Source organism: Bombus pascuorum, chromosome 11 (genome assembly GCF_905332965.1).
Source record: "Bombus pascuorum chromosome 11, iyBomPasc1.1, whole genome shotgun sequence".
In the NCBI taxonomy this organism is placed as follows: domain Eukaryota; kingdom Metazoa; phylum Arthropoda; class Insecta; order Hymenoptera; family Apidae; genus Bombus; species Bombus pascuorum.
The window spans coordinates 6,197,154-6,213,205 of record NC_083498.1 but is presented as its reverse complement, the minus strand read 5'-3'; the positions used below and the strand labels follow the sequence as shown (position 1 = coordinate 6,213,205).

The window sequence follows — 16,052 nt, the reverse complement described above, 5'->3', positions numbered from 1 at the left end:
AACATAATATGTACATTTTTGTTGATTTTGATTAAGATTTTGATGGTTGACATTATTGAAGAGGATAGAAAAATATATGGTTACCTCTAAACTCAGAAAAGACAATTTTGATAATCGATTGAGAGCATAATGGATTTTAAAACTCGCTTTATAAATAGTAGAAAAATAAAAGAAAATAGAAAACGTGATTTACCGTGTTTTCATACAATAAACTCAAGCGAATAACAAATTGGAATTAAAGACAAGTATGAACGTTATGAGTATTTGCACATCAGGTACACTTCAATCAGAAGGTTGATATTTTTATTATATTTTCAATTCTACGAGAGAAGAACGTTTCTCTTTTCGCTGTCAAATTCTTAGTCCCTGCTATAACTGGGATGATCAAATGTGTTAAATGTAGACTGAAACAAGGAATTGTTTTTTAATTACAAGCAGGTTAAATAACACACTTGTTGAATTACTCCAAAACTTTTATTCTTTCATCAAAAAATTCCAACATATGTATTTTTACATTTTATACATTATGTGATGACTAGTCGTAAAAACGTCCTACAAATATTGGAATAATGAACATATTCCGATATTATTAATACAACAAATGTTCCAATAATCTGAAATACATTTCGTAAATCCGATATTTCTGCTGTGTCATGAATAAAATCTGTTTTATAGCAGCAAATACTCATAACGTTCGTCTTTCATTGTTCTTACTAAATGGCGCAATTACAAACAATTAATTATATTTGTTCTATGTTGTTCATTGCAACTAGCGCATGCAACATTCTTATAATATTCATCAAAAAGAAATATCGAGAGGCGAACGAATTTATTACACAGCCATGAATTTGGCCAAGAATTTAATGCCCATGGACAATAGTGTATATAAGCGAGGCGTAAAAGCTAACTGAATTTGTGGAAAATTGAGCGATTAATTCACTTAAAGACATCCCTATTGGGACAAAACCAGCGGTAAATTCAGCGCAATGTTTCATCCGCGAAATCTGCCTGCTAGTCGATACGGTATTTGCGGTGACAATTTTTCCACGGCCCACCGCTTCGGCTTGGGTATTGAGTTATTTGGTTTATGGGCACCAGAGCCATCGAAAATCGTTTCATTGTCATGTGCTGCTCTATCGAACCGCCTATTCGCGATTCATCCGGACTCCGGATTCGACGCAAAGGCGCGACTACATTGAGCGTGAGCGTGAACCGGAAACCTTTCTCCGTTGATCCGTTGTGACCTTTAAAAAAGAAACGAAGGCTGCTACATCCTCCATGGAAATCTATCGATTCGACGACGATCGCGAGTTTCTCTTCGAGATTAAAACAGAACTCTGTGCTGAAGCATCGAGCGACAAAAGAATAATCTGTTTTAAGGAGAACGATTCTTTTCGAATATCAAAGAGGAAGTTGGCAGTGATAAATACGTTCTGTAGATAACGTTTCGTTCTTACGAGAATTGGATGCATTCCAAGAGGAAAAGTGAAGAGGAAAACGATCGATGCGTAAACGCTGAGAAAGGTGGAAGTTCGAGTTTCATAAAAATACCGGATGAAGTTGTTCTCAGCGCTCTTTTGAGCAAACAACAAGAAGAAAATTCGATCTGCCCTTTCTCCAGCATAGGAAACGAAAACTTTTCTAATTCCAACGTAAAGGAAAGGCCATCTATGATACGGAGCATATATAAAAACCGATGAAGAGATAGAGCGTATAACTCGCCGATAAAACAAACACAACGGATTACGGAAAGCAGGCAATGCGGGCTTGTATGCATCAATAGCGTTCGCGAGTTACACGAACGATGCAAGATAATTCGTCCTAATGCACGAGAAGCATTAACCGGCACATTCGTTGCGCCATTGTTCGATTTCATTTTTTACTCTCTTCTAGAATCCATTTTCCCCTGTTTCCTCCAACTGAAACATCCGAGCGACGGAAACGCGCATCCGAAACCGATTGACCTACATCCTCCTTTTCTAAACCAGCTAATTTACAAGCTCTGTGTGGTATAAACAATATTCTCCATGATTTCTATGTAAGTCTCGTAGGTACTCTCAACCACTACAAACATACTTTACGGGCTAGCGTATTGTAAAGATCGGATTTAAAGGGAGAGGAACTGGATATTTCCCAGGCTTTAGAGGGCTGAGAAAATACGGCACCTTTTCTAATTTAACACCGGATTAAGGCTAACTCGATCACGATCCAATTCTACCTCTCAATTGTACATACGCGCACCGAGCACACGGTGAACGTATCTCTTAGCAACGACATATATTTTTTGAAAATATAATTATTCTGATTACAGTACGTTTCCGGAGCGAATACCAGCGGCGAGGCGAGCCGCGTCAGCTACAGTAGCGTTAGTCAAAGCAGCGATGGTGGTGCTGGAACTATACTACCCAGCGGCGGGATGTGACGACACACGGGGGCCCGGTCTGGGCCTCGACGAGAACGCGCCATCCGTTTCCGGGACACGTGATTGTAGGTTCGCTTATGGATAGATTTTTTCATCATTTTGTCTCGGAAGTACTCGTTTCAAAAGTAGAATCAAGCAAAGAGACGAGGAAAACCATGACGACCGTTCACCGGCCCCCGTGTGTGCTTCCGATAGGACAAACGGCGGATCTCGTCGTGGATAAGGATATAAGGATAAGCGACGTGTTTCCGTTCCTCCTTATCGTCGAGCTTTATCGGTGACGAAAAGTGGACCACGAAGAAGCGTGACACGCAACCCGCAACAATTTCCTGTATAGAAAAAGCAACAGTAATCTCGCGTTTTGTACCTCCGGCGAAAGATCTGGTGAAAATTGAATTGCGGGGAAGGACAGTATATCGAGTCAGATGGCTCGTTACCGTTTTTACGTTCGGATACCTTCGATACTTTGTAGCCTTTTAACGAACCTCCGTACACGGAATCGTAAATCGAGCAGCGGCGATGCGCTATTGGTTACCCGGCGAGTTTAGCGTATCTTTCTTCGATTCCTCGATTCCTTCATCTCAATGCACCAAGCAAATCGTATACCGTTTCCTTTCGATACAATTAAATCCATTACCGTTCCCTGGAGACCGTGAGCTGAATTTCGAGAAAGAAAATACACGATAATACACTTTGTTCCTGTGTGCGTTGCGCGTTTAGAAGACTGACGATTGAACGTTTGGAAACGTTCAACGTAATATGAGATTGATATACTTTGAATTTCCAGGGATCGGCGATCTCTCGTGTCGGTGCATTGACAGGCGACTGTATGAACGAAAAGTATGCACAAAGTTAAAATAACGAGGAACGAATATTACCGCTCGAAGCTGCCTGTCGATCAACAAAGAGAAAACAAAGAGAAAACAAAGGGAACACGTGAAAAAAAAAACAGAATATTTGTGAAAAATTAACAGCGTTCCCTCGGAAAAAATTGTATTTTCCTGCGAAAATTCAATGTGCGCGTACCTACTGTACCGCTCTTCCAGTCACGTTGATCGCTAAATACACATACTCGAATGGATTCGGTGTAGTAACCACTGTCTAGATTGAACGAAAGTTAATTTAAAGTTTCCTCGACCGACACAAGACTGGCAAAATCGAAAAGTATTTTCCTCGAATTGACGAACAAGATTCTGCAAAACTAAACTGATACCAAGGCCAATGTAACTTAATCGATGAGTAAAATAACAAAGTTATAGTCTGGTTAATGTTTTAAAAAAGCACGATTTCAAATTCACAAACGTTGATCGCCAATTTCAAAAAGTAAAAATAAATCTGTTAAATAATTTGATTCAATTGGAGATTAATTGATCGAATTAAGCTCTGTATACATATTGTTAATTTAAATACTCCGGAGTCGTTTCCTCCATTCATAAAACATATTCAACGTAATACATCGTATCGGACAATCTTTATTCGATAGACAGATACCTGTACTTTCACTGGCGGATATTTTTGCAGAGCGATTAATTATTTTACAAAGATTATATAACATAGGCATTCGTTGTTGTACATAAAACAATTATCGTGCAGTTGTAAATATTAGAACACTGTGAAATCAACTTATGTGAAACGTATATAATGTATGAGAAACTGTAACAATGCGTGTATCGGTAGGAATATATACAAACGTTTCTTCGAGTAAAAAATATATTCAATATTAATTCAATAATCCTATCTCACTAAAGAAAAGAAAAAAAACTACGAAGAAAATCAGATCGAACATTCGCTATTCATGAAAAGTTATGTCATCTGCTTGTTTTAGCTGTGACATATTAACTCTTTGCATGTAAAACTAAAAATCTGAATATTGTACGATACAATAGAAAAAAGAAAAGATTTAAAAAGTGTTAACGTTAAAATAAACAAATGTTTTACCTCGGATTTCAAACCAACGAAAACTAGTCTAGTCTTGTACCATCCAATAGTGATTATGCTGTTTTGTAAATCCATTAAGTTCCGTTTTCGAAGCAACATTTTATATTATACTTATTTTCATTTATAAACTTTCAAAATCACGGTATAAGAACATCTGCTAACATAATCCCTTTCATTTTAGAAAATTCGTTCGCACGAAGAAAATAGCGCGTAATTGGTTGGCGTCTTAACAAGTCTAGTCATTGTACATACTGTACTGTAAGTTCGTTGAAGCTCGAAAATGTAATAAAAAAAAAAAAAGATGGAACAAATAATCAGAAAAGAAAATCGTAAATCCCGCTCTAAAAGTGTTTTTCACAGCCTTGAATAGAGGGCGCTTTGTATATATTAGAAATTTGAGCGCCAAATTCAAACGCTATTCATAACTTTCTACTTGTAAAACTCACGTCATTGATTCAAGCATATACATATTCTTGCTGTGTTAAAAGTGCATGAAATAATAGCAAATTCTTAATTAATCCGTAATACTTTCATTGGAAAATACTGTTTTCACAAAGTATTTCTATATGTATACGCAACTTTTGTTATTCAGAAACTGGATACTACGTTTAATAGTACGCTATAAAAACTTGCATTTCACAAACTGTTACTAAATCATCATACATATACGCATGAACGAAGAGATTGAACGAATGTGAATGCGTATGCATTACGCATTATATTGTATAGACTAAGAATTCCCTGGCCTGTACACGTAATATAGAGAATGTGATGAATCGACGTCATATTTAATTTTTAAGAGATAGATAACGTGCATACTCGAAAAGTATCAGTTCATATAAAAGAGTCACATTATCAAGACCACTTAAGTACCTTCGAAAAACATGTGTCTATCAATATGCTGTCCTTTATAATAAAATGAAAATGAGAAAGATATTATTCTCTTTTTATCTATCCTTTATCATGAATTAATAAAATAAATGATGAACAACAATTCAATGTAGCTAACAAATTTATTTATTTCATATATTTAATTTTATGTTATAGAAACATACTCTCTTTATATTTTATCACAACAATATGTCTGACATTTACTGAACTACAAAATTCCATATGTTGTATGATGCATGAAATAAAATAATATAAAATGCATTCCTATTATTTTAAAGATATTGGGAAGCTCTGGATGATATATAAACACTAGGAAAGATATTGCAAATACGATTAACACGTAATTATATTATCGTTAAAATTTATAATTACTTTTATTATTTAAAATAAACATTTCGTCATGTTTTCATCATATCTATTAACCATGATTGCAATTACATTGCATTAAAATATACTATTATGAATATAATTTATAAATCACTATGATCATTAATAATGTTTTTCTTTTCTCTTTGGTGCGTATCTCAGTTGCTTTTGCTTAAAATACAACAGAATTTATCGAAAAATGCATGAAAAGAAAACAACTATTACAAGTTTTAGAGAATAAATTCACCATCTAATGTAACCTTTGTACTCTTCAATTATGCTGAATCTTTTAATAGTTTCATACCCTAGAATTATTGAAAAACTAAAACAAGCAGACTGTACAAGACGCGCAGAAAGTCCCTTTGTAAACATTTGCAATCTTTCTTCTACCCATAAAACTTTGAATGTATTAAACATACTATCTAATCTTTGTACTTGTAACCTTGCCCGTACAACATCTAAAGGATTTGTAATAATTGTTGTGGTAAATCCTCCTAATGTACCAGCAAGAGCTTGAATAAATAAGTGAGAGACCCACTCTGGTAAGAATCTTATAAGCTCATCTATTGACAAAAATGAAAAAAGTTATTATCTAAATGCAATTTATTTTTCATGCTATCATTTTAAAGCAATTACCCTGGTATGATGTATATAATCCCCACCAAAGAGCACTATTGGGAACATAAGCGCACAATGATGCAACATATCCTCTATAAAAACCTCTATAGCCATCTCTCCGATAAATTAATCTGATAATATCTGCCGAAATTTGAGTCCGGGTTTTTCCTGGCTCAAGAATTAAACCCAATGGATTTATACCCATCTGTAAATGACATGTGAAAGATAAAAAATAAAATAAATGAATATTAATATTTTTATCCTCACATTTACCTGATCTATATATCTTCCATGTTTATTATAATTGATCCCCAGAACCATTAAGTGCTGACTTAGAACATCAAAGGGAACTACTATTGTCTGTCCTACCAAACTAGCAGCTCCACCAGCAATTAATGCTTTTACTCGTGAGTCTATATTACCTATAACATCATTCTGTCCAAGTATATGACGCATTCCTTCGTAAGTAGATACATAAAATACACCAGATACAGTTTGTACAGAACTTATCCAAAATCCTCTATACAGACCACCTATACCTTCCACCTTGTAAATCTTTCTGCAAGCATCTAGCATTCCTGGAAGATGTTGATATTTAATACTTTAGCATTTTAATTAAATTTTATTTAAAAATTTACCATTGTACATGTTGTTATGTTTCTGAACTTGTAAGCGGGTTTTAATTACTGTTAAGGGATATAGACAGCAGCGCACAGAAAATGATGACAGCATGCTCAATGGGAAAAATTTGGTCTTATCCATCATATCCCATTCGATGGTACGTATGAAATGTGGCGTTTCTACTGCAGACATCTTGTAATTTTATGACACTATTAAATCCACTATAATTATAACACTTATGCAGTAAAGATTGTGGGTGCCTCTGTTTAATTTGATGCTGCATATCTCATTGATATTTTGTTGGGAATTAATACCCAAATCATTTACAAAACTGATAAGAGAAAAATGTTTATGTAAGTATATTTTTTCTACTTTATGCTTTTAAAATTATTTAGTAGTACTTTTAAAAAAATAACCTCTCAAGAAACTTTGTCACACGAGGTAGTAATAGAACAAACACACTTCAAATTTGTCAGAACTGTTTCATATACTATCATATATTTATTATATATCCAATTTGTCATACTATATAGAGAACAGAGATAATTCATTTAAATAAAGTCTCTAGTTAATTTTATAATGAACTATAATCACAATGCAACAATAACATTATGAATATATTTATAATTCATATAATAAATACTTCACTACCATAGTCACAAGTCAAAAGTCATTGCCAACAAAAATAAGTATAAAAATTATCAATCGACGAATGTTTAGAAAATCATACACTGTTATAACTTACAGAGATGCAATACTTGTTATAATAATGGAACTCTTCCAGTGATCATAACATCATTAATAGCTATATTACAATGGAAATAACAATCTTCTACAGTATCATGAATTTATCTTAACCAAATCCATTCTTATATTATGCAATGCGTAGAACCATTTTACTTCCAATCAGTAACTTACAATCACTGGTTTAAGTAAAAAGTTAAACGCACGAGATAAAGAAGAGTTTATGAAAATCTGATAGTCTGATCTAAATTTTCTTATGATCCATGATTTTGCGCATGTGTAAAAATATTCCGATAGCAAGTAGCGGAATCCATGAGTGAACTTGTGAAACATTATCGTACCAAGACCAAAAAACACCGTGAGATGCCGCTCGTGGTATCTTTAAATTGCAACATTGACTATAAAACATGTAGAGGTTTATTAAAGCAAAAGATAGATTCGACATTATACAAATATATGTACTACATACTATGTGGACATCGTGTCTCACTTTCTGAGATACGTATCCGAATTTGCTACAACAAACATAAAAATTATATTCAACTCAATCATCAAACGCAATGAAACCAGTAACTATCAAACATAGACTTCTATGAAAAGCTCTTCATTGATTAAACGTATAAGCTCAAGAGAGATACCTAATGAATTCTTTAGTAACTCATTGAAGAAAATTACATTAGCTATAGTTGGAATTAAAATTAAATTTTACCATAAAACGATGAAGAATATAGAGGCAATAATATCTTAAAATTGCAATACCAATGACATCTACAATTTGATACTTGAATAAACTTATACTCGCTCTTTTTAAATTTTTGAGCACGATATGTATTTCATTCAAACAACTTCTATGTTTACAAAGAAGTGGAAGTTACTGCGATGAATCTGAATGTGAAAGTAAAATTATGCGTGCACTTAACCCAGAATTAATAGCACTGAGAAAACTAAACCAAACTAGAAACATTGAAAGCATTGAAAGTAACTTGGAAGCATCCCATCTATTATATATTGATTTCAAAAAATGTTTTATTTAATTGACAATCTAATTTAATTTGTCTAATAAAAATCAAAGTCCTAACTACACAAATATTTAAACATAATAAAGTATTTTCAATCACGCACACTCCAGTAATAAAGGGCGCTGAAAAAGAAATGACTCTAAAAGCCAGAAGGGCCATCAAAGTATCCACTCAATATAATCACCGGCAACAAACCGTGAGTGGAATATTCATTCAATTCCGCAAATTTTAATTTATTATATATAGTCATAAAATAGAAAATTCTCAAAATCAAATCGCGGTGAGTGCTTCATCATATTTGCAATATTAATTAATTCACTATTGGTAAAAGAAAAAAAAAAGAGGAAAAAAAGGAAAGAATATTTCCGTGTGAATTATTTGCGCAACACTAATATCTATTAATCTATGCACTCGGATTTAAATGTTCGCAACACTAATAACGGTCCAGCGTAGCCATATAAGTGGCTACTGGTGAAAATGATGATTCAGGAGCAGGAACGTGCTCCCACAGTCCAGTGGAAGAAGATTGGGCATAATATAAGCGCAACACTACTTTAAAAAACGCGATCATTCATCGACGCAACTCTAACTAGTAAACTAATTAAAACAATCGCGATGGAAAGTCGCAACACTAATTTTTAAAACAAAAATAAAACTAACATCCATATATGAAGAGAAAGATAGTTCAAATATTATACTATACTAATACAAACTGCAATATTATAAAATTAATGAAACGTTAATACTTTTAAATCTGATTTTAAATGAAGGAAAAATTTTAGGAAACAAGAAAAGTCTAAAATGTGTTACTCTCTTAAAAATTCTGAAAATTCATAATCAAAATTGCAAAAGAAAATCGCGATATCATAATTCGCAATTCTAAAGCAAACACGATTATCATTTTATCGCAAATCTAATTCAAACCGTAATCATTCTCTCGCGACACTAATAAAAAGCCGCGATATTATTTCGTAACTCTAATTCAACCCGTAATTAATATCTCGCAACATTAATAAGAAAAACCGCGATTTGCCCTATGTGATGATGGACCGATATATACATCGGCCAAAAAAAAGAGCTAGTACTACTACTACTACAAATACTAAAAGCGAGCATAGTGACAAAGTAGTAACGAGAATGACTTTCCATGCTCTGGATAACCCAGAGGATGGAGAGCCATTGGTAGTTGCCCTCTTGAACGGCAGTTTGCCGGGCCTCTTCGGCTCATAGCCTCTTCTTGCTTCGGGCGCAATGCCCGCTGAAACTTAAATCTAGGCTCGAGTCTTTCTAATCGCAAAATAAAGAATAACTTATAAAAGTGAAATAAAAAGGTAAATCGCGGATGCTATTCCCAGTGCACATGGACGACCAAAGATCATAGCGACCGCTGTCCGCTCGCATGTGTGTGCTCGAGCAATAAACGTTCGTTTCGGAACCTACTCGTACTCGCGACCACGACCGCGATATTCGAAAAATCGATAGGCAAGGCTCAAGACAAATGGTATGCTCCATTCGTGATGCCAGCTTCGCCGTCAATTTTTCAAATTAAATATCCTGAAACAGGTTGGACACGCGAAAACGCGCCTACCCGACGAGAGACTGTGCCAACCTGCCCGGCCCTACCTACTTATAGTTAACACTCATACCAGAAAATATGCTACCTATTACCTACCCGGAAACCTTTATTTAAAATTAAAAAAAATGGCAAAACAAGCACACCAACACATTCACTCCACGGTTCTCACACATAACTCGGGCGCAAAGGCCTACACTAGAGAGACGTCCCGGGACGCCGCCGACACCCGAGTTTAGCATACAACTTTCACACTCTAAAGTACGTACCATTTTCCTGAAATCGACTGACGATGGCTAGCGACCATTGCGTAAAGTATGGTAAAGATATTTATATTTTGATTTTAATTATGTATATCATAATTTTAGATCTAATTAAAAATTCGTCAACATGCTGTATAAAGTATAGTCATAATATAATTATTAGGATATACGATATGTATTTCAATATTATTATAGGTAATATAATAGTTGATATTAATAATATCATACAATACTATTTATAAATCCTATATATATTTAATAGCATCGTTATTGTACATTGAAATTTATAAGTATGTATCTACTTTAAAATTATAATGAATAGCAAAAACGACGCAATTCCACAGCCTAACCACACATACACAATGTGGAAAGTACATCGCGCACGATACACTAACTCAACGTCAGTCGCTGAAAAATTATTAAACTTATAAATTAGTCATCATGCCCATTGACTTTCTCCCATCCAAGTAGCACCTGGGCACGTGAGTAAGATCCTGGCAACGAACATGGGAGGGGTTAAATCTGAAAATCCTATGCTAAAAATATGATTAGCATATCTATTAAATTTTGTATCTTGCGGACTAATATTCTTTCATTCTGTCATCTTATTTCATTTCAAATTTTAATGATTCTATTTATGCATACTTTAATTCACTAATTTAATAAATTACTAAAAAAAGCTACACTTGAATGAGAGGAAAAAGAATAAAGAATATATTTATAAAAAAAACAAACCAGATTAAAATTCAATAAATGCAAACATTAATAAATTCAATGTATAATAATAAACATAATGTCAATGAAATATTAATAAGAAATAACCTCAGACGATTCCTTCATCAAAACGTATCTTTGAAAACAAAAAAGCGTTTAAAACTTGCTTTGATTCCGAAATCTGCCTGTCGCGAAGTGTCTTCTTGCACATGAAATTTGATACATCCTTAGACGAATGAAGTTACTCTTTAATACATTTATATTGCACATTTCTAATTTTACTAAAATTATACTCTATATGAATACGAATAACAAATTGATCCATACTATCGTAGAAGAGGGAATTAAATAAAATTTATAATATATAGCAAGTATCGTAATTAATAATAATAATTTCTATCATTATTGCAATTTCTCATAATAAAAAGTCTGATGGTGTCAGACTTCTTCACTACAAAATACTTAAGTCATTCTGATATTCCTTATTTATTTCAATACTAACACATTATTTATTCATTACATACGTACACTCGTATGCATATTTGATCTTTACATTGTGTATGTGTACTCTAATTTTACAAGCAAATATGTATAATAAATGCAAGTTGTCATTTTCAGTCATATATACATAATTGAGTTATCAAGATTAATACTATACTTGTTTCAATTATTAATTGTTCAATGATTACTAATATTCAAAAACGCGATATGCAAGAAGACCTATCCTGAGCTAATAAATAAAACAGAAAAGAAGATGTTACTACTCGCAAGTATAATAAATACCTGCGGTCACTATGCTCGTTAAAAAATCTACGTAATACAACCAGTCACCCGTGTCGATTCGGACCTTTCATCCTACGACATGATTGAGTGACCAGAGGAACAAAAATGCATGCAACTCACGATTAGATGCGAAGAACGTTGTCGTCGATATTGTTGTAACCGCAATCCTAATTGAGAAGTCACCATGAAATCGTCATCAGATAGGCATTGTGGAATTCCATAGAAAAAGGGAAGGTTGAACGAAACCTGTAACAAAGCAGAGAATATTACAATTAATTTTTAAAGACAGTGTTTCTTATTTGGAAAGCTTTAAATAATAAAAGATTGATTTCTATTAAATAAAATTTTAATGGTAATATTCAATTCAAGAATGAAATTTTAGACTTGTCAAATTTTCAAATCATGTTTTTTAATTCATAATAGAGAAATAAAATTAAATAAAATACAATACAAGGTTACTTACATTTTTGGCTTTTAAAGCACCACAACATCCTTTCTAGGCAACAGAAAGAAGAGGAAGGAGTGAAAAACCTTTAAGAAGATATGGATTATTATAATTTTTTTTTAAACGATGCTTATTGTTCAAAACATTTCAAATAATAAAATATAAAACTCTATGAAAGCTAGGAATTCTAATATAAAATTTAAAATCAGATCTTATTTTTTAATTAATAATAGTTAACGTAATATTACAATTAAATAATTATTATTTAATAATAAAATATGTAAAAATTCTTACATGCTGAGTTTTGAGGCACCACTACATCCTTCCCAAAAAACTGAAAAAAATGGAAGTTGAAAAACCTGAAACAAAACATGTAATATATTAATTTGTTCTTGAAAATAAAATAATTTTTGTTTACGAAGTTTAGGATAGTGAAAAATAAAAGTCTATTTAAAGTTGAAATTTTAATAGTAACAAGAATTTAAATTCTGTAATAAAGTGTAATTACTATAAAAATTGGAAATCTAAAATAAAAATTAAAAATTCAGAAACTGAGAATCTAATGATTTCTGAACGATGTTAAATATCTGTTAAATGTTGCATATTTCAATATTGAAAGTTTGTTATTTTATTTCAGTAGGAATTAATAACAGTTTAAATAAAATACGAATATTAAAATAGAATACAATATAAAAAAGTACTTACATTCTTGAGTTCTAGGAGAGACTTTATCCTCTTGCGAGACCTGCGACTCTAGCACCGAAAGCGAATATTTAAAAAAAGAAATGTACAAAAGAAAAAAAGAAAAGTAAAAGACTATCAACGCGTTCGTTTAAATAACAATCGACGAACACACTGACTCTATTTTCGCGCCTGTGTATTATCGTTAACTTTAATGAGAGCCATTATGCTCTAAAAAAAATTAAAAATTATACATACAACGCATCAAACACTGATTCTACCGACCGCATTGCGCGCGATCACAAAAATTTTCTGGGAAAGAACTTTATTAAGGGATAGGGGTGGTACTTTATGGCTATTTTACTTATTTCTCTCCTTTCTTCTATCGAGTCTTCATGAAAATACTGCTTTTCAAAAATTAAAAACTAATTACTATTATTATTCATTGACCACAGATAAAAACATATTATATTAAGGATATAACAAAAAATATATATTTAATATATTTCAAATATTTTTGAGCATTACAAAGTATTTCCTACTACACTCTTACATATTTATAAATATTTCACGACTGATTTATAAAAATTGCCCGCCAAACTGAGTGTCCGCCATTACTGTTTGAAATACATATATACACTTATTCGACATGCTTCGTACGTGACTTTGTAATAACAAAACATGGCGCACTTTTCACGACGTTAAACAAAGCTGCGCAATACGAAAAATATTCGATGCGCAGAACGCGTTCAAACCTATCTATGCTAACGTTCTTTCTAGAATGTATACAAATTATTTAAAAACGACAAAATGACAATCTTATCACAGAGAATCCACGAAAATTTAGTAAAACATAAAAATTATTTCAATTTTTTATTTAAATGAAATAAAATCTACAAACTCTACGTCGAATAAATGTTAAATAATATTCTCAATTTTTTTTTAATCGAAAAATAATTTGACGTATTCGAAATAAAAGCAGCTTTTTTAATATAGCCTATTTTCATCTTAGTTTTCTTAACAAACCAAATAAATCAAATTTTACCATATTTCGATGAAAAGTTATCGGATTCATTACTAATCACCATGGTGTCCTTTTGAATGTCATCTTGTCCTTTCGAATTTCGTAACGTCTCCCTAATACTTCAGTTTTCCTTGCAATCAAGTAATAATCTGCACAAAAGGAGACGATAACATTAAAATAACTGTATAAAACGAATAAATTATATGAAAATAAAACAATAATCAAAATCAAATTACATCTCGAAAGTTTATTATATGATCTACCAACAAAAGGGGCAAGCAGAAAAAGAATCAATCAATCAAAGAAAAAAGATAATTAAATACCAGATTGTAATGAGTTATTAAATAAAAACGTACGTTAATTATACGAAGTTAACAACAGCGTCGATTTAAGCGGTGAAAATATTACGTAATAAGGATATTGACACCTGTCGCGGAGTGATGTACACACATCTAACCGCTCCGATTTTCAACATTAAACTGACGCCCCGCACCGCAGTTTGCCTTACGAATTTCGGTGACGAGGAGTGGGGACGGAGGGGAGCTCGCCGATAAATCGAGAGCGAGCACGTCCAATTTCTGGAGAGATATGTTTTCGGTAGCAATTCAGTAACATAATATATTAGAAAGAAAAACAAACTGAAAGATCAGATGCTCATGTTTATATTCTATTAAACACCTGTGGCCTAACATAATTTCAACGAACTAAATGCATAAATTTAAAATGTAGAGATACCTGCACTTAGAAATTTAATATAATATGTAAAAATGAATTAATATATAGAAAGCCTAAGGATGATAAATTTTAGATCGAAGTAGAATAATATTTTTATCGAAAAATTGTAAGTCTATTATGACAGGGAAAAGTCTGGAAAGTGAAATGTCAAGAATAAGGAGTAACGGGAAAGAGAAAGGGGAAAGGGAAATGAGAAGAGGGATGAGAGTAAAGAGAAAAGATTATGAAAGGAGAGCAAGACCACTATAAATAAAGCGATTTTCAACAGACAATTCATGAATTATTATTCACAATTAATGAATGATCTGTACAAAAGAAATAACCACATATTAATATGAAGCAATATCTAAACTCAAATTATATTTCTGCCAAAGGTTATAATGCTAGCTATTGGTGATCTTGACAGTCAAATAGGAAACCAACGAAACACGAATAAGACGAATTTGACAAACTACTTAATTTCTATATAATACTGTCTGACGACAAATTATTAAATAAACGTATATTAATTAAACGAACCTGATAGTAGTTTATGAAAAGTGAGGAATTACTACGTGGAGAATATCGTACTTGGAACGGGATAGTACAAGCAAACGCTATACTTTCCGACACTAAACTGATGCTTGATGCTTTATCCCGCCAAATATTCGGCTTACTAACTTCTGATTGGCCGAGGCGACGCAGTTTCTTTTCAATCGAAATTGGCTCGAGAAATTGAAATATTGAACGTGGGGCAAATAATTCATATAATAAGATTACACTAATTCTTCTTATTATATACGAGTTCTCGTTCATACAATAATAATTCATGGATAAATGAATTCAATCATCAAAAGTTTTCTTAATCAAGCACTAATTAAAATTTTCTTTAAATAAATGGTGCTTGTCCAAACGGATTAATTACATTCGATACAACGTTATAGATCGTAGAGGGCGTAATAAAACCTCTGAATGGTCGGTATTGCAGAATATGTGTCACGGCACAAACGAGGTACAGAATCGACGTGACACGTAATCATTTTTCGTGTCCTGCAATGATATATAAATATACATAATGTCTGGCCTATTCTGTATTTAGTAAATGCATATTATGTAATTCCTACATTCGTCGTAGAAGGCCATAACAAATCGCAGAGAGCGTAAGAAATACATTGATTCTTTTCAGGGTCGGTATTTCAGAACGAGAGAGACAAAATCCCATATAATGGTTTTAAC

At 32.7% G+C, this 16,052-nt stretch overlaps 2 protein-coding genes across 5 annotated transcripts in view; one reads left to right on the top strand and one right to left on the bottom strand.

The window, feature by feature from the left end:
- The window catches only part of LOC132912047 (dopamine receptor 2), a 79,103-nt gene extending 75,377 nt beyond the window's left edge, over positions 1–3,726 (top strand). For 2 of the 3 annotated variants that reach the window (XM_060969155.1, XM_060969156.1), the window contains one exon: positions 2,312–3,726. In XM_060969155.1, the coding sequence (XP_060825138.1) occupies positions 2,312–2,422 (111 nt within the window). In that variant the 3' untranslated portion in view covers positions 2,423–3,726. The remainder of the gene's footprint in view (positions 1–2,311) is intronic. The other variant, XR_009659140.1, reaches the window with a different exon arrangement.
- A 1,869-nt stretch (positions 3,727–5,595) lies between these two features.
- On the bottom strand, positions 5,596–7,866 carry LOC132912048 (solute carrier family 25 member 44). 2 transcript variants are annotated; one of them, XM_060969158.1, is made up of 6 exons: positions 7,602–7,866; positions 7,273–7,381; positions 6,874–7,187; positions 6,509–6,813; positions 6,254–6,440; positions 5,596–6,180 (listed from the first exon to the last, which is right to left on the bottom strand). In XM_060969158.1, exons 3-6 carry the CDS (start codon positions 7,046–7,048, stop codon positions 5,861–5,863), a joined length of 987 nt encoding a protein of 328 aa, XP_060825141.1. In that variant the 5' UTR covers positions 7,049–7,187; positions 7,273–7,381; positions 7,602–7,866; the 3' UTR covers positions 5,596–5,860. The 2 variants fall into 2 exon arrangements, with proteins under 2 accessions (XP_060825141.1, XP_060825140.1); XM_060969157.1 differs by lacking the exon at positions 7,273–7,381.
- Positions 7,867–16,052: the final 8,186 nt, after the last annotated feature.

Coding starts and splice junctions, on each gene's coding strand:
- LOC132912048 (XM_060969158.1), bottom strand. CDS start 7,048: ATGTCTGCAGTAGAAACGCCACATTTCATACGTACCATCGAATGGGAT. Junction 6,814..6,873: donor ACATAACAACATGTACAATG/GTAAATTTTTAA, acceptor AACATCTTCCAG/GAATGCTAGATGCTTGCAGA. Junction 6,441..6,508: donor ATGGAAGATATATAGATCAG/GTAAATGTGAGG, acceptor TGTCATTTACAG/ATGGGTATAAATCCATTGGG.